Source organism: Prinia subflava, chromosome 8 (genome assembly GCF_021018805.1).
Source record: "Prinia subflava isolate CZ2003 ecotype Zambia chromosome 8, Cam_Psub_1.2, whole genome shotgun sequence".
In the NCBI taxonomy this organism is placed as follows: Eukaryota; Metazoa; Chordata; class Aves; order Passeriformes; family Cisticolidae; genus Prinia; species Prinia subflava.
This window is the reverse complement of record NC_086254.1, coordinates 5,401,495-5,417,369: the sequence shown is the minus strand read 5'-3', so window position 1 is coordinate 5,417,369 and position 15,875 is coordinate 5,401,495. Positions and strand designations below refer to the sequence as shown.

At 63.1% G+C, this 15,875-nt stretch overlaps 2 protein-coding genes across 6 annotated transcripts; one reads left to right on the top strand and one right to left on the bottom strand.

The window, feature by feature from the left end:
• The first annotated feature begins 826 nt into the window (after positions 1-826).
• RASL10B (RAS like family 10 member B) lies at positions 827-9,548 on the top strand. 4 transcript variants are annotated; one of them, XM_063402505.1, is made up of 5 exons: positions 827-1,406; positions 4,304-4,636; positions 7,108-7,232; positions 7,576-7,842; positions 8,898-9,548. In XM_063402505.1, exons 2-5 carry the CDS (start codon positions 4,421-4,423, stop codon positions 9,016-9,018), a joined length of 729 nt encoding a protein of 242 aa, XP_063258575.1. In that variant the 5' UTR covers positions 827-1,406; positions 4,304-4,420; the 3' UTR covers positions 9,019-9,548. The 4 variants fall into 4 exon arrangements, with proteins under 4 accessions (XP_063258575.1, XP_063258576.1, XP_063258574.1 ...); XM_063402506.1 differs by lacking the exon at positions 827-1,406 and adding an exon at positions 2,123-2,260 and having other exon boundaries at positions 7,188-7,232; XM_063402504.1 differs by lacking the exon at positions 827-1,406 and adding an exon at positions 2,123-2,260.
• Positions 9,549-9,947: 399 nt separating this feature from the next.
• Positions 9,948-15,724, bottom strand: GAS2L2 (growth arrest specific 2 like 2). 2 transcript variants are annotated; one of them, XM_063402498.1, is made up of 7 exons: positions 15,567-15,724; positions 15,107-15,476; positions 14,241-14,479; positions 13,891-13,998; positions 13,298-13,394; positions 12,710-12,977; positions 9,948-12,550 (listed from the first exon to the last, which is right to left on the bottom strand). In XM_063402498.1, the coding sequence occupies exons 2-7, from the start codon at positions 15,462-15,464 to the stop codon at positions 11,359-11,361; spliced, it is 2,262 nt and encodes a 753-aa protein (XP_063258568.1). In that variant the 5' UTR covers positions 15,465-15,476; positions 15,567-15,724; the 3' UTR covers positions 9,948-11,358. The 2 variants fall into 2 exon arrangements, with proteins under 2 accessions (XP_063258568.1, XP_063258569.1); XM_063402499.1 differs by having other exon boundaries at positions 14,241-14,458.
• Between the last annotated feature and the right edge of the window lie 151 nt (positions 15,725-15,875).

Below are 15,875 nucleotides of genomic sequence, written 5' to 3'. Positions count from 1 at the left end.
CCTCCGTGTCCTGTGGCAAAGGGAAAGGTTTCTTCCTCCCTGTTCTGCCAGAGGTTCCTCGAGAAGAATCTGGTCCTTGCTGCTGCTGTGGATTTGCAGTCACTCTGCCCTGTCAGCAGGGACACACCAACCCCCTGGGAGCTGGCATTGTCATCAGCAGTGTCACCCACGGGGCTCAGGGGACACGTGTGATGATCCCTGAGCTGGGAACTGCCAGGTGGTTTGGTCCCCACAGCCTTCCCCATTCCTGAGGCCCAAGCTGTGGCACAGGGACCCTCTGAGTTGTTCCTGCTGCTCTGGCTGGAGCTGGGGCAAATCCTACTGTGCTGGGTGGGCTCCCCAAATCCCTGCTGCTCCCGCTGGCCTCACACCCATCCTGCTCCATGGCAGTGCCAGCAGGTCCCCGAGCCCATGATGGGCTGTGGGGAGAGGCAGGGACTCAGGTGAGTCCTCAAAATCCTCATTTTGGACCTGACTGAGGCAGGAGCTGACCACAGCTCCCCGAGCCACCAGCTCTGCCTGTCCCCTGCTGCCACCTGCACATCAGGACACAGGAGCTCTTGGATGGATTATTTTAGGTTTGCCTTGGACTCGTGTCACCGAGACTGGGATAAACCTCCCAGCCAGCAGGGACGTGCTGGGATCCAGCCCCACTCCCCTCCCCCCCTCCTCGTATATTAAATTTCACACATAAAACTGCAACTGAAGAGCATCTCGGAGGGAACTGCTAAAAATAGCCCCGAGGCTGGAGGCTGAATTGTGCGGGAGAGTTCATGTGCAGCCCGATCCCTGCGCTCTCCCAGAAACATTCCAGGGCTCGGCTCTGCTCTGTGGCGATGCGGGGAAGGGCAGCAGCACCTCGGGCTGTTAATAACCCCCGGGACACACAAATATCGCCCTGCTGCGAGCACCGGGCAGCTCTGCGGGGAAATAACGCCCAGGTCTCTGCCAGCCCGGGTGTAACGTGGGACACGGCAAGGGGGCTGTGACCCCCGAGCCTGGTGCCGATGCCAGGGTGGCACAAAGGCTGTAGCACATTTTTGTGCTGCCCTTGTGCCCTGGGGCTGTGTCTGCCGTCCCCTTGTCCCCCAGGAGGGATGTGGCGTTGTGTTTCCACTCCCCCTCACCTTGGAAAGGAACCCCCGGAGATGATTTTTCCCGGCCAAAGGTGCTGACGAGGCTGGGGGGAGCCCGGCTGAGCTGCCGCCGGTGCTCGGGCTCAGCCAAGCCCGTGTGATCGCAGCCGGACCTGTGCTGACACCTCGGTGTCACAGGGAGCCGGAGAGGGGTTTGGGCTCTGTTTCGAGGAGCAGAGGGCTGCAGGGAGTCCGTCAGCAGCGAGTCCCGGGGGCCTGGACCATGTTCCTGGAGGTGCAGCCAGCATCTTCCCTCTGTCCAGCACGCAGGTAAATGCTCCGGGCGGGGTGACCCAAAAACGCAGACACTGCAACAGAAATGTCCCTCCTTCGGTGGGGCCTGACACCAGCCCGGGCTCAGGGTCCCCCCGGGCACACAGAAACCCCCAGCCCCGCCCGCGGGCCGGGGCCGGCACAGGAGGAGGTGAAGCGATGTGCCCGAGAGCACAGCGAGCAGCAGTGTCGGAGGAGGGAGAGACTCCCGGGAGGGGTCCTGCCCACCTCCCCCGAAGGATTCTGGCCCGTGGGACTCGTCCGGGGTGGGCATGAGAGCACAGATGCCGGAGGCGCCGGGGAGGGAAGGGGTGACGGCGCTGCACCCAGCACACTGCAGGGGGGACATGGGAGGGTCTTTCCCATCGGCGCCTCCCCAGAGCCCCGGGAGAAGCCGGTGTCTCTGCTGGATTCCTGCGGCTCGCGCTGGGCATTCCCTGCCTCCTTCCCCGGGTGCTGCCTCCTTCCCTCCCGGGCACTGCCCGAATCCTTCGCCGGGCATCGTCTGCATCCCTGCCTGGGCAGAGCTTCCTTCCCTCGCCGGGCGCTGCCTGCATCCCTGCCTGAGCTCTGCCTGCCTCCCTCCCTCCATCCCTCCATCCCTGCCCAGGCTCTGCCCGCCTCCCGCCTGGGCATCCCCGCCGGGCGCTGCCTCCATCCTTGCCCGGACACCGCCGCCCCCGCGCCGTGCCCCGGCCGGGCTCCCCGCTCCCCGCCGCCGCCCCCCGGTGTCGCCGCGCCGGGCGGGGGCCGGGCCGGGGCTCTGCAGCGGGGCCGCCCGCCCCGCGCCGGGCTCGCCGCATGGCTCCGCCGCCCGCCGGGGCGCCGCCGGCCCGGGCCGCCGCTGCCAGGTACGGGGGGTTCGCCGGGAAGGGCAGGACGGGGAGGGGGCAAAGTTACCGCTGGGCAGGGCGGGGGTGGCTGGGATGAGGGGACAGGGGGGTCCCCAGCGAAAGTTGAGCGCCGGTGCTCTCCGCTCCCCCTCGCCCGCCGGCACGGGGGGTGCGGTGTCGTCTCCCCGCGGCATCCCCCGATCACCTCCAGCCCCAGCGACCCCGCGGGCCGGGGGTGCTGCGCTGCCCACGGCGGCCGGAGCATCCCCGGGAGGGTCTGGGTGCGGGGGGTGCGGGGCACGGGGGGTGCGGGATGTGGGGGGCAGGATGTGGGGTGAGGGATGTGGGGTGAGGGATGTGGGGTGAGGGATGCTGCCGCCCCCCAGCCCTACGGGGCTCAGGGGTTGCTCCTTCCAATGCCCCAGGCGTGGCAGCGTGGCCAAGGTCGCGGCGGGGGCCGGAGCCGCCTTTCCCGGGAGCGCCCTGCGAGCCCCCGCCCGGCCCTGCAGCCCGCGGAGCCCGGCCTGGTGCGAGCGCCCGGGGACCCGCGGCCGGTCCCTGCTCCGCCACCCCACCGTGGGGTGCCCCGGAGGGTCCCCCCGCTGTGCCTCAGTTTCCCACAGTAGCTGCCCGTAGGGCTGGGCCGGCCTCTGCTGGTTTTGGGGTGCGTGGTCCCCGCGTGCCGGCGCAGAGGGCGATGAGGCTCCGGCGGGGGCACGGCGGGCTCAGCCTGTGCCCCAGTTCCAGCGAGCCCGGCGGGCACTGGGTTTCCAGATGTGCCTCTCCATCACCCTGCGGCCCCACAGAGGAGCTGGGGACGCTGCTGTGAGGAGGAAGGGTTTGTGGGGACAGGGCTGTCCCTGCAGCAGGGTGGCCCCCGGGACCTGCAGTGACAGTGCTGTCTGCTGGAGGACAAAGGCCCTGGCAGGGCGGGCCTGGGGGCTCCTGCACCCCCCATTTTCCTGCATTTGACACAGAAACGTTCCCAATGCCGGGGCTGGGGACAGCCAGCAGCCCGGGGGACAATGCCAGCAGCACGGGGGGACAGGGTCCCCAGTCCTGGCGTGAGGGGGGTGAGGATGGTGTGAGCCACGGCCCAGCTGAAGCGATCCCGGGGAGCTTGGCCACTCCAGCACCCAGCAGCGGCAACCTCTGTGCCCAGGCTCCCCCTGGGGTAAATAATCTCCACCAAACGGGCAGAACGGGTGTTTGAACCTGACACTTTCAGCTGCTGCCCTGCACTTTGGGGGTGGCTTTTAGGGAAAATGGACCAGAGCATCAGAAATTGGTCAAAGCATCCACACTTTGGGGTAAAGCACAAGCTGCTTCCTAGAGATGAGAGCGAGTGAAAGTGGAACCCATCCCCTGGCCCTTGCCGTCCCCATCCCGGTCGGGAGCTCAGTGCCAGCGCGTGTTTGGGCTCCTCAGGCTCAGCTCCCCAGTCCCCGTGGGCGAGTTGTCCCCCCTGTCCCCCCACACGTGGGCCCTGCCCCGGGGCCCCTCCGGCTCCAGCACAAGCGGTGGCTCTGGGCTCACCCTGTCAGCTGCCTTGTAAATGAGTCCCCATCAAGTTAATTGCCCGACCGCTCAAAGCCTGAAACGAAACGCTCAAGCTGTCGCTCGCAGGCGCTGAGCGATCTCCCCCCGCCCGGCAAAAGGCAATTCCGGCTGTCCAAGCGGAGGGAAGATGGATTCCCCGGCTTGGGGCAGCACCGGGAAGGAGCAGCTGGTGACAGTGGCCATGGGTTGAGTCCCCAGCACAGCCTGGGACCCTGCTGCTGCCGGGATGAGCAGACAGACCCTTTCCTTGTACTGAAAGGGCTGAATATGCTCGTGAGAACCTTCCTGGAATAAAGTTCACCCAAATCCTGGCTCTCCTTGGCTGCTGGGGTGGGAGGCTCCAAGGGAGACCCTGAGGTCCTGCAGTGCTAAAGCCCCTGGGTACATTGTCAGCTCCTGCTCCTCGAGGACAGCTCCTGCTTGAAAAAACATCCCTGAAGCAACACCAGAGCACCTCCAGGGTGTCTCTGAGACCTGACCAGCTTCTCCTTGGCCTTGCAGTGACGCGCAGCCCCGGAGGGGAAATGCATCCTGAATGGGGCTGAGGCCCCCTGCTCGGGAATATGCAGCCTCGGCACCGCGGGGGCAGCACCAGGGCAGCGGCCGGCGTGCAGCGGGATGGTGGCAACCTTCAAGATCGCCGTGCTGGGAGCCCAGGGCGTGGGCAAGAGCGCCATAGTCCGGCAGTTCCTGTACAACGAGTTCAGCGAGGTGTGCGTGCCCACCACGGCCCGCCGCGTCTACCTGCCCGCCGTGGTCATGAACGGCCACGTCCACGACCTGCAGATCATGGACTTTCCCCCCATCACCGCCTTCCCTGTCAACACCCTGCAGGTAGGGGGGCACCCGAGGGGGCCTCCGCCTCCTGGGGGTCTCTGGTGGCCTCCCGGGGGGTTTTGCTGTTAAGCTCTGCGGGGTTCCAGTTCCGCCTGCCTGGGGGATGCTGCTCCCTCTGCCTCAGGGTTTGGGTGCTGAGTGAGGGGATGTGTCCTCCTGGGGCCTCCTGAGCAGGCCCAGGATAAAATGTGTTTTGAAGTTTGGTGACAACAAGCACAAGAGAGATGACACCCCACTCCGAGGAGCATGGCTCTGGCATTGCCCACAGCCACGTCCAGCCGGGATCCCAGAGCACTGGGATCCTGGAGCACTGGGATCCAGTTCTGTGGCTGTCAGAGCCAACAGCAGAGCATCCGGGCGAAAACCAGGGGTTCCTGGAGAGTCAGAGCCCTGATGCACCCACTGCCCAAGCCAGGCAGAGCTTGTCCCCTCCTGGGAGTGGCCGTCACCCCCTGCAGCATTGCCTGGGCTTGTTCCTGGAGCTCTGAACCCACCAGCTCCTCCTCTGCCCCCTCAGGTGCTTCCAAAGCACCCCCAAAAGGCAGCGTGGGGTTGGAAAGTCTTGCCACCAGTGCCAACAACTTCTTGATGGAGTTAATGGGGGGAAAAGAGACTTAAAGCTCATAGCCCCAGTCCCAGGGGTAAAAGTTGTGTCACCACTGTGTGGAAAGGAGTTGGAGGTTCCTGTCTGTGGCTGTAGCCATGCTGGAGGGCAGTGCCACCACTGGGGCCACCTCAATTAGTTACAGTGTCTCTGTCCCCGGCAGGGATGGGTCACAGGGGCCATGCACTGCTCTAAGAGTCCCTGTGCCATGGGGCAGGAGGTGAAGTGAGCACTCCAGGGGCGAGGAGAAGGTTTGAAAATTAATGGGTGAGTGCAGGGAATGAAAGGTCAGCGTGAGAAACAGCCCGAAATAGCAAAGGTTAATTTATTGACACGGCAGCCGATGTTCACATACTCCATTAACTCCCTGCCTTGCTGCACTCCAGAGGAGGCAGCCAGTGGGAACAGATGGAGGTTTCCAGGGAAGGGAGGGTGATCAGAGGGATGGCCCCAAGGGGAAAGGAGAGGGCCGTGGTCAGGGATACGGCGCTGTCTGCTGGGAAACATCGCTGGAATCAGCTCTGTGCCAGGAGAAGCATCCCTGCAGTGCTGTCCTGGAAGAGGAGCAGGAGCCAGCGGCTCTCTGACACTCTGCTCCCGCAGTGCAACACTTCTCCAGCTCAGGCATCCCGGGAAAACCTGCACTGCGTGAGGAAAACCCTCTCGACCTGGCAGCGCCGAGCAAGCTGCGCCCAGCACAGTGAAACAGCTGCAGTTTGTTGTCTCAGGATGGATCAGGACCCAGAGTAACCCAGGGGCTGCTGCTCCATCCTCCTGTGCCTCTGAGCCTGAGCATGTCCCCAGCACCTCCCCTCGGCGGACAGGGAGGGGCTGTGTCACTCTGCCCCCTCCCAGCTCCTTCTCTGTGACCGAGATCACCCCACACCCCAAAAACTCCCCTTTCCCCATCTAATTCTAATTATAAACCCAGCAAGGGCTGATTCATGGCTCTGAAGGGGTTTGCTCAGGGAGAAGTGATGCCTTTCCTCCCTGGAGAATCTTTCTCCTTTCCAGAGGCACTCAGGAGGGTTTTGCAGTGCTGCCTGCAGGGGCTGCGGTTCCTGGTCCCACTGCTGGGATGGGAAAGTGCCTGAAGTGAGGCAGATTTTCACTCTTACAGCACAGGGGGAAAAATTCCCCTTGTTCCCAGAAACACAAGGGTTTCCTAACAGCATGAATTTCTTACAGCTCCAGATTTTGGCTATAGAGAGGCCACTCCTGCCTGCCTCTGCCCTGGATTCACATCTTGCTGTCACAGACTGAGTTCCTGAGCAGCCTCTGCTCCTCTTCTGTCCCCGTGTCCCCTCCAGACAGACCTGCTGTCACCTTTCCCCTATGACCCACAGAGCTGCTGAGGCCTCAGACCTCAGATGGGGCTCAGCACCCTCCTCACCTGCCCTGCCCCAAAATCCAGGGTGCATCACTAATTAACACAGCTAATTAGCAGCTCTGGAGGATGAAGCTTTTACACCCAGGCCAGGGGGCTGCATTCCGCCCCACTCCCAGCTCAGCACTGTGCTGTAATTAGGCTGCAATCCTCACTCAGGAGTGGAATTGGGGCTGACAAATCCTGTTACCCCCCTCCCTGGATTAACGAAGGGGATAAGGGATCTCTGGAGATGGGGCACGGCTGCAGAGCTGTGGGGGCAGACACGGATGGGTCAGGGCACAGCAGAGGTGGGTGCTGGGTGCTGGGGAATGTGCAGCCTCCCCTGCTCCCTGCTGCCACAGCAGCTCCTTGGGGAGAAGAAGAGGGCAGGGCAGGGCAGGGCAGGGCAGGGCAGGGCAGGGCAGGGCAGGGCAGGGTATCCCCAGACACTGCAGTGGGGCTGAGCCAGGATTGATCCCTCTCTGCACCTTGCAGGAGTGGGCGGACGTGTGTTGCAGGGGGCTCCGGAGCGTCCATGCCTACATCCTGGTCTATGACATCTGTTGCTTTGACAGCTTCGAGTACATCAAAACCATCCGCCAGCAGATCCTGGAAACAAGGTAGGGATGCCTTTGGGATGGTGCATCCCCACGGGGGTAGAGCCCCATGGCAAGGGAGTATGGAATCAAGGGACGAGATATTAGACTGGCACAAAGCCCTTTGCAGGGATGGGAGCTCAAAAACCAAGAGAAGAGCAGGACCCCAGGCAGGCATCCCCTGTGGGGGAGCCCTGAGTGAGCAGCTGGAGATGGCATGAGGAGAGGGACAAGGGGATGAGGCACGCTCCAGCTGGCAAGCCACAGCCAGGAGTCTGTTCGGGATGGGTTGAGCTCTATGTGCCGCCGGGCTGTCACTCTGTGCTCCCTCCCCCTTCCACCCTCCCTCACCGCCCGCCCTCCCCAGGGTCATCGGCACCTCGGAGACGCCCATCATCATCGTGGGCAACAAGCGGGACCTGCAGCGGGGCCGGGTGATCCCGCGCTGGAACGTCTCCAACCTGGTGAAGAAGACGTGGAAGTGCGGCTACATCGAGTGCTCGGCCAAGTACAACTGGCACATCCTTCTGCTCTTCAGCGAGCTCCTCAAGAGCGTGGGCTGTGCCCGCTGCAAGCACGTCCACACCACCATCCGCTTCCAGGGCGCGCTGCGCAGGAACCGCTGCACCATCATGTGAGCCCCCCCTGCCCCGAGGGACCCCCGGGGCCGCCCCCGAGGCGCCGCTCCCTGGGCTGCGCTGGGGGCGCCTCGGGGGTGGCATCCCCTGCGGTGACATTTTAGGGACGGGACACCTCGGGCAGGGGGATGCGGTGGTCTGGGCTGCCTGGGGATGGTGAGGGGTGAGGAGGGTGCTTGGCTAAACCTCCGAGAGTTCTCCAAGCCCCCAGTGCTTGAGGCCAAAGCCGCTCTGGGGGTTGTACACGGCGCTGGAGCTGCCTCGGAGGGTGCCCAGATTTCGGCTGTCAGTTCATCCTCGCCAGTTCCTGCCTGGCAGCACAGGGGCAAAGCTTGCTGTGCCTGCCTGCCGTCACCTGCTCCTGGAAGGGAATTATCCAGCACCTGAATCCTGCTGTGCTGGGGGTGGTTCTGCCTCCGGAGTGTAGGGAAACAGGAGTCCTGCTTTTCCCCTTGAGGAGCTGGGATTTCTCCCTGTGGAGGGCAGAGCAGCCAGGCTGTATGTGCTCTTTCTTGGCTCAGTCGGGTCGGATTTCCACGTGGAACTTCTGGATAAAAGCGAGAAAGGGGAAAAAAACCTAAGTCCCAGTCCTGCTCCTGATATCCCCAGGATCAGGTTCTGCCTTCCCAGGGCTCGGAGCTCCCCTCTGCCCCAGCACAGCCCCGGAAGGCTTCTCCTCCCCCCAGCCTGTGAACACCAAATAATCTGGGAGCGCTCCTCGCCGGGCAGGTCACCCCTCTGCTACCTCTGTCCTGGGCTCAGCAGGTGACCGGCCCCACCCCAGCCCCTGTCCCGGGCAGGGGGACAATCCCTGTGCCACCCCAGCCCCGGGGGTGTCCCGGGCAGGGGGACAGCCCCTGTGCCACGGCAGCCCCGGGGTGTCCCGGGCAGGGGGACAATCCCTGTGCCACCCCAGCCCCGGGGTGTCCCGGGCAGGGGGACAATCCCTGTGCCACCCCAGCCCCGGGGTGTCCCGGGCAGGGGGACAATCCCTGTGCCACGGCAGCCCCGGCAGCGCCACCAGCTCCTTTCCCGCCCGTTTTTCCCGCAGGAATGTCGCCTCCATCCCAGGGAGACGCGGCCGTGGCAGGGCAGCCCTGGCAGCAACAGGGAGCTGGAGCAGCACTTCCAGTCTCATTCTTGGGGTTTTTCTTCTCTCTGCATATCCCTAATAAGAAAATGAGCCCCCCATTTTTTAAAAAATTATTATTATTTTTTAGTCTTCTGGTTTATTTCTGCACCAGAGTTGCGGCTCGCCTGCATCCTGCCCTGCAGGGCGGGTTGGGGAAGGGCAGCCCCGGTTAGGAAATGATGCTGGGGTGGTGAAGGGTGAGCAAGAGGCCGAGGGGGTCGTGGTTTCTCCATGGCTGGTCCCTGTGAGACACAGGGAAACACCATCCTCACCTCCTGAGGTAGGATCTGTGTCTGATCCATCCTCCAGCAAAACCATCTCCATGATTCCTGCTGGAACAAGGAGCTGGAGGGGTTCAGGGCTGCTCCGGGCAGCAAAACAGGACACCCTCCCTTCTGTCCCACCGCAGCCAGGTGTCCATGGCCCAGCAGCTCTTGGAAATGCTTCCCATCAAAGGCAGCTCCAGCTGAGCTCCAGTGCATCTCACCACCCCATCCCTGTCCCACGGCTGGGGGTGCATCCTGCTCCTCCCTCCCTGCCTAGGGAATCAAACCCCTTGCTCCAAAATTTTTTAAAAAAAGGAAAAAAATAAAAGGGAAAAAATTAGGAAAAGCAATGAGGGGACACGAGTCCATCTCAGCCGGGAAGGGCAGTGGCACTTGTCACCATCCCTGGCCTTCATGGCCAACCTGGCTCCCCCATCCAAGCTCATCTGTCAGGATTTATCAACATGTGTAAATCCACCTATCAATCCCTGGCTAGAGCTTTATCCCTCCAAATTGTCTGAGAAGGAAATTCCTTGGTAAATGCTAATAATAAAGCATTTATAAAGTGCTCCGACGTACACATATCAAAGACTAATCCAATACATTGTTTGTTACAACCCTGTAGCCTGCAGTTTATAGCACAATTAGTTACAGGTTTTTATAGCATCTATTTAGTATTTTGAAGAAAAAAAAAGAAAAAAGGTTATAAATATAATTGTTATATTCTATTGTACTTTATAGACAGAGGAAGTTCTATTAGTAATAATAACAACTCTCACTGCTTCGACAGCATTTCCCAGCTCCCGGGAAAACGAGGGCTACAAAGAGCTACTTTGCCAAGAGCCCAGGAAGGGGCAGGTGGGGGTGGTGGCACCCTGGGTGCGGGCAGGGAATCCCAGGCTGGAAGATCCGAGGTGTCCAGGCACAGGGATGGGAGCACATGGGAGCCCCGCGGCCCTGCTCACACCTTACTACAGATTTACCACTCACCCAACGCCACCCTGGTCCTGCTGAGAGCAGCCTGGGCCTGGCACAGGCTGGGATGTCCCCACTGCTGTGCCCGGGGCAGTGCCAGGTTTGTGCCCCCGTGCTCGTGGAGGTGATGCCTGGGTTCGGTTCGGCCCCACCGAGGATGCTTCCCTCTCCCTCTCCTCCTCCTCCTGCCCCAGTGAGCATCCCAGCTGCCTGGACTTGGCTTTCCTTTCCCCCCTGGACTCCTTGTTGGAGATTCCCGAGGTGTCTACACCGCCTGTGAGCCCTGCACCTCCTTCTTTGAAATTGAATTAAAAATCAGGTCTGTCCCCCTTGCTCCGTGCCAGCCTCAGGAGTGTTTTTGCCGGCAGGTTTTGCATTCCCGGAGTCCCAGTGCTCACATTTGCTGCTCCTCTGCAGGGAGCAGGACTGATTTCATCTTCTCATGGAAAATGGGGCTCTCCTGGGCCGTGTGGGGTTCTCAGAGGGACGTTTGCTGTGCCCACATCAGGCTTATCCCCTCTCCCTCTCCACCCACTCAGAAGAGCTGTGGGAATGGAAGGGCTTTGGTACGTCTCTATTGCACAAACAGCATTGCTGGGTCCGTGGCTGCGGGCTCGGGGTGCAGCAGTGCCTGCTGTGACCCTCGGTGACATCCACCACCCCAGAAGGGACCACGGCCACCACGGGGGTCAGCAGGGGTCCCCTCCTGTGACCCCCCAGCCTGAGTGACTCATGAGGGCTCTTGGAGCTGTCACACACGAGGCTCGCTGGTCCCACGGTGCAGAAGGGGAACATCGAGGTATGAGATGGTTTTTATGGATTTCAAGGGTGGGGTGTCCCCACTTCAGGTGGGGCTAAACCCTTCCTCCTGCAGAAAACATCCCATTCTCTCATCCTGGGGCTGGATTTTTCCACCCAAACCAGTACAAAAGTGCCTTTTTAGCAGGGTTACCAGTACAGAAAAAATTCACGGGGTAGGAAGGGGTGCAGCTCGGACAAGTGAGGTGGGGCCCCTCAGTTTGCCACCCTTGGGATCCTCGGGCACCGCGGCTCCAGTTTCAGCTTCAGCATCACTCCCACCTTTGGAGGGAGGGCTCTGTCTGTCCATCCGTCAGTCCCCACCGCCTCCCGGGGTGGGCTCAGACCCACGACTCCTCATCATCCTCGGTCAGCCAGGTGCCGCTGTCACCCAGGGAGGGCTTGGCCGTGGGGTGTGTGCTGCCGCTCTGGGGGGCCCGGGGGGCTCCGGGAGGGCGGTGCTGGCCCCGGGGGGCAGGGGGGCGATGCCCCAGCGGGGTGGGGATGCGTGAGGGGCGCTTGCCCGGCCTGTGATCCCGCCGGGGACGCACCTTGGGCCGCAGCTTCAGCTTGTAGATGGAGGGCACACGCTCGGGCTTCTTCAGGCACCGCCGGGGCTTGGCCGCGTTGTTGGCCCTGGGTCCCCGCGGGGTGTGGCCCCCCACCCCCGGCCGCTGTGCCTCCCCCGGGGCCGGGAGCTGCGGGGCAGCTCGGGCGGGTGTCTTGGGGACCTGGCTCCCCGTCCCCACAGGGCGCAGGGGCTGCGGCCCGCGGGAGAGCTCCTCCACCACCCTGTCATAGCCGGGGGGCTGCGTGTTCCCACAGCACCCCCGCAGCCCCTCAGCCCCATTGCCGGGGCCGCAGGCTGCCCCGGCTTCACCCTCCGGCAGCCCAGGTCCCTCAGCTGGGGGAGCCCTTGGGTGCGGGGCTGGGTGGCACTGCCGTGTCCCCTGGGGACCGTCCCCAGCCCCACAGCCCTTGCACCCCTCTGCAGAACCGCCCAGAGGGGTGGCGGGCCGGGCCAGGCTGGCTTTGAGGGGGGGTTTAACCCCGCTGTCCAGTTTTGGGGGTTGGCAGGAGGAATTTCGGGGTGGGGGCTGCGGGCCCCGGCCGAGAGCTCTCTGCCTCCCTTCCCGTGGGCTCTGCAGGCTCTGTGAGCCTCCAGGGGCATCCCGGTGCCAGGAGGAGGTGCAGACCTTTAGGGGGCTGGGGGCTCGGGGTGTCACTGTGATGGGTGGCCTCTTTCCCTGTGGCCTGGCGGCCACCACAGCTGATGATTTTCTTCCTTGCTGGCTGCTTCCCGGAGGTGCTGGTCCCGTCCGTGGGCTGGGTGCTGCGGCCCTGCCCCGTGCCGGTGCCACAGGGGGGCTTTTCCCTTGCGGGGCCCTGGGGACCCCCGCGCCGTTCGGGACGCTCAGCCGGGAAGGGGTGGGTGCCCGGCCCCTCGCCCCGTGCCCGGGGGAGCTGCACCGAGCAGGTGACCGGGATGGTGGCGGTGTCCTCCCCATGGGGACAGCGGGCGGCTCCCGCATCCTGCAGGGAGAGACAGCCCCAGGGAGCTGCTGCATCCCCCCCGTCCCCCCTGGTGCTGGGCACCTCCAGAACGGAGAGGGGGAAAAGATTCCGAGGGTGTGAGAAAAGCTGCACTGCAGCCAGGCAGTTTGGGGCACGAAGCATCTCTGCACCACTCACCTGCCCGAAGGGACCCTCCGGGGCTGCGCTGGCTCTCGCTGAGGGCTGGCACCCGGCTGGCCACCCGAGCCCTCTGGCGAGGCGGTGGCAGGGCCCGGGGGGCCCGGGGGGACGCGGCCCCCCCAGGTGACGGGGGGCAGGGGGCTCTGGGAGCGGCTGACCAGCAGCGCGGGCTGGGGGCTGCGGGCCGCCCTCGGGGCCGGGCACAGCCGGACCTCGTGCTGCACTTGCTGCTGCGGGCTCCGGGCTTTCCACGCTTGTTTGTGAGCTGTGGGGGCAACGCGGGGGGCTCAGCACCCCTGCACCCACCCCGGGGTGCAGCCCACCCAGCCCCCCGAGGGTGCCGGCAGAAAGCTGCGCTCCCTCCAAAGCGGCTTTTGGGGTCCGGCTCCATCCAAATGTCTTCCATGACCTCTAGCGGCCACCAAAGCCATAGAAAGTCCCCAAAACGCGACATTCCGCGGCGAAACAACGAGGCATGGCTGTACCGAAGCCTCCCGCTCTTGCGAAGGTCCCCGGGAAGCACCGAGACCAAGCAGAGATCCCTCCCACGCCCCGCCTCAGCCCGCCGCGGGTCCGGGCACTCACAGAGCGAGGTGCAGCGACACGGGTCGTGCTTGTCCAGGTAGTGCTCCAGCGTGTCCCAGCCGCCCCCGACCCGCACCATGACGTGCTCCCGCAGGATCTGCACGGGAATGCCCATCCCTGGGACACCACGGCCTGGGGGTGGCACGCCCGGCCGGGCTTGGAGAGATGCGGGTTTGCCCCAAGTGCCACCAGGTGTCCCAAAGGACAGCTGCGCCCCCGGCTCGGCTGCTGCGGCCATCCCGACAGGTTTGTTTGGTCACCACAAGGAGGGTGGGGATCCTTTTGGAAAATCCCTGTCCTTCCTCAAATGCTGAGTTCTTTGGCCAGGCTTGGGGGTGGATTCGGGGCATCCCAGTGTTCCCACTGCTGGGTTTTGGCTCTGTGGGATGTCAGGTTTGGTCCCGCACACACATGGACTGTTAAATCCATACCAACATCTATCTCAGGGCTGAGCTTCCCTGCTGCCCTGCTTTGGGAATGATGGTCAAAACTCCCACTCGGGCCCTTTTTGGGGGATTATGGAGAGGGGTCATGGCAGCAGAGCAGAACTCCTGATGCTTTTGCCCTGAAAGCACAGCGTGAGGCAGACTCACCCGGACAAAGATGAGGGTGTCAGAGTCCCCCACACGGTATTTCCCTTCCGAGACCTTGATCATGGGGAACTGCACAGGGCAGGTACAGCGGCTCACCAGGTGCTGGACCTGCAGGGAGCAGGGGGAGCCCTCGCCAGGGCTGCTGGGAAAGGTCCTGGGGTGGCCACACCCATCCTCATCCATCTCCATGCCCATCTCCATGCCCATGCCCATCCTCATTCATCTCCATGCCCATCTCCATCCATCTCCATGCCCATCTCCATGCCCATCCATCTCTATGCCCATGCCCATCCATCTCCAAGCCCATCCATCTCCATGCCCTTTTCCGTGCCACCCCATGCCCCCTGTACCATCAGGTCGAGGTTGTTGAGGTCCCGAGGTTTCCTGGGGGGCCGGGACAGGGTGGGCTCCACGGGGGGCAGGTCCAGCTCCTGCCGAAGCTCCTCCTCGATCTCCTCCTCCATCTGCACCAGGGTTGGGGCGCGCATCCCGAAGCGGGAGGCGTGGCGAGCCAGCTCCAGCAGGCACAGCACGAAGTTCTTCTCGTTCTTCCTCAACACCAGGTCCTCTGTCTCGAACATCAGGACGTCTGGGCAGGGCAGGGCTGGGCTGAGCCAGGGCCAGCACGAGGGGATGGGGGCAAAGGGGATGGGGGGCACAGACAGAGGCAAAACCCACCCAAAAGGGTGCTCTCCACTGGAGCCATCCCACCGGGATCATTGGGTTCAACAAGAGTTGGAATAAATGATAAAGGAGGAAGAGCCTTTCCTTTGGGACATCTACAGCTGTTTCATGGCATCCCAAAGCCACAAAACTCAGTGTCTGAGCCTGAGGACATCTTGCTCTGTGCCATTCCCCTTCCTGGGCATCCTTGGTGACAGATGCTTTGCTCAGAGCCAGGATTTCTCCTGCTGTCCTTAGGGCTGGGATCGTGCCATGCCTGGCAGGGACACACTGTGCCAGCCACCCTTTCCTCTTCCATTCCTCCTGTGCCTATTTGCACCCAAACAAACACTCCAGCCATGTGCCAGCACCCTGCAAAGCTGCTGCCAGGCCTGGAAGACCTTGCACAAGGAATGCCAGCTCAGGGATGCATGCACAGGGTGCTGTCCCATCCCAGGGTGGCACTGGGTGTGGGGGACACATGAGGAAACATGGGGCAGGTGGAGGGGACTTGAACATGGAGACGTGGCACAGCTGGAGCCTGACATCCTACCTTTGATATCCATTTCCTTCCTGCACCACTGGATGAAGTTGGAGACATTGTCCCTGGCCTGGAAGGTGCCTGGCTGTGCCGTGAGGTTGCAGGTGACACCGGCACGGGGCAGGTGGAGGCGCCGGGCCGCGTCAGGGCAGGCACGGGCGAAGTCCTCGGCCACCTGGGTGACGTGGTTGGCGTGGGAGCAAAGCACAGCCCCTGTCTCCAGCACCTCCAGGAAGGTGCCCACCTCGATGTCCAGGTCGTAGAGCTCCTTCAGCCACTCTGCCAGGTCCTCCTTCATGGCGTACAGGTACTGCTGGCTGGACTGGTAGGGACGGATGCTCCGCGCCCCCGTGCCCGGTGTCCCCCACATCCTGCCATAAGACTGGGAGGAGGTTGAGGGAAAAGGGTGATGGGGACATGAGGAGCTGCCCCAGCCCTGTCCCCAGCCCACCTCCCCGGCAGCCACGCTCACCTGGTGCCACTTGCTCCGTGCCACACAAGGTGGTGACGCTGTCCTGGTGTCCGGAGCCCTTCTGGGGTGGCAGGGCTGTAAAGCTGCTCAGGAGAGGAAATCACCGTCCTGGGCAGTGGGTGTTTTGTTTCCTTCCCCAGTGCTGATCCCTTCTCCTTGGTGACAAGGGACTGGCTGCAAACACTCCCTGTTAACCCTTCAGCACCTGCTTCTCTGTCACAGCCCTGCTCCTCCCAGCCATGCCAGAGCTGGATTTTCCCTCCCAAGGGCTCTGGCTCCAGGGCAGGAAGGAGTTAGAGAGCAGCTCAT

What these genes read in the sequence shown, in the direction of transcription:
- GAS2L2 (XM_063402498.1), bottom strand. Translation starts at nt 15,464, where the DNA reads ATGTGGGGGACACCGGGCACGGGGGCGCGGAGCATCCGTCCCTACCAG. An exon ending in GAAGGAAATGGATATCAAAG is followed by an intron (nt 14,480 to 15,106) that starts GTAGGATGTCAG and finishes TGCCCTGCCCAG; the next exon opens with ACGTCCTGATGTTCGAGACA. An exon ending in GTGTCGCTGCACCTCGCTCT is followed by an intron (nt 12,978 to 13,297) that starts GTGAGTGCCCGG and finishes TTGCCCCCACAG; the next exon opens with CTCACAAACAAGCGTGGAAA.
- RASL10B (XM_063402505.1), top strand. Translation starts at nt 4,421, where the DNA reads ATGGTGGCAACCTTCAAGATCGCCGTGCTGGGAGCCCAGGGCGTGGGC. An exon ending in CAGCAGATCCTGGAAACAAG is followed by an intron (nt 7,233 to 7,575) that starts GTAGGGATGCCT and finishes CGCCCTCCCCAG; the next exon opens with GGTCATCGGCACCTCGGAGA. An exon ending in AGGAACCGCTGCACCATCAT is followed by an intron (nt 7,843 to 8,897) that starts GTGAGCCCCCCC and finishes TTTTTCCCGCAG; the next exon opens with GAATGTCGCCTCCATCCCAG.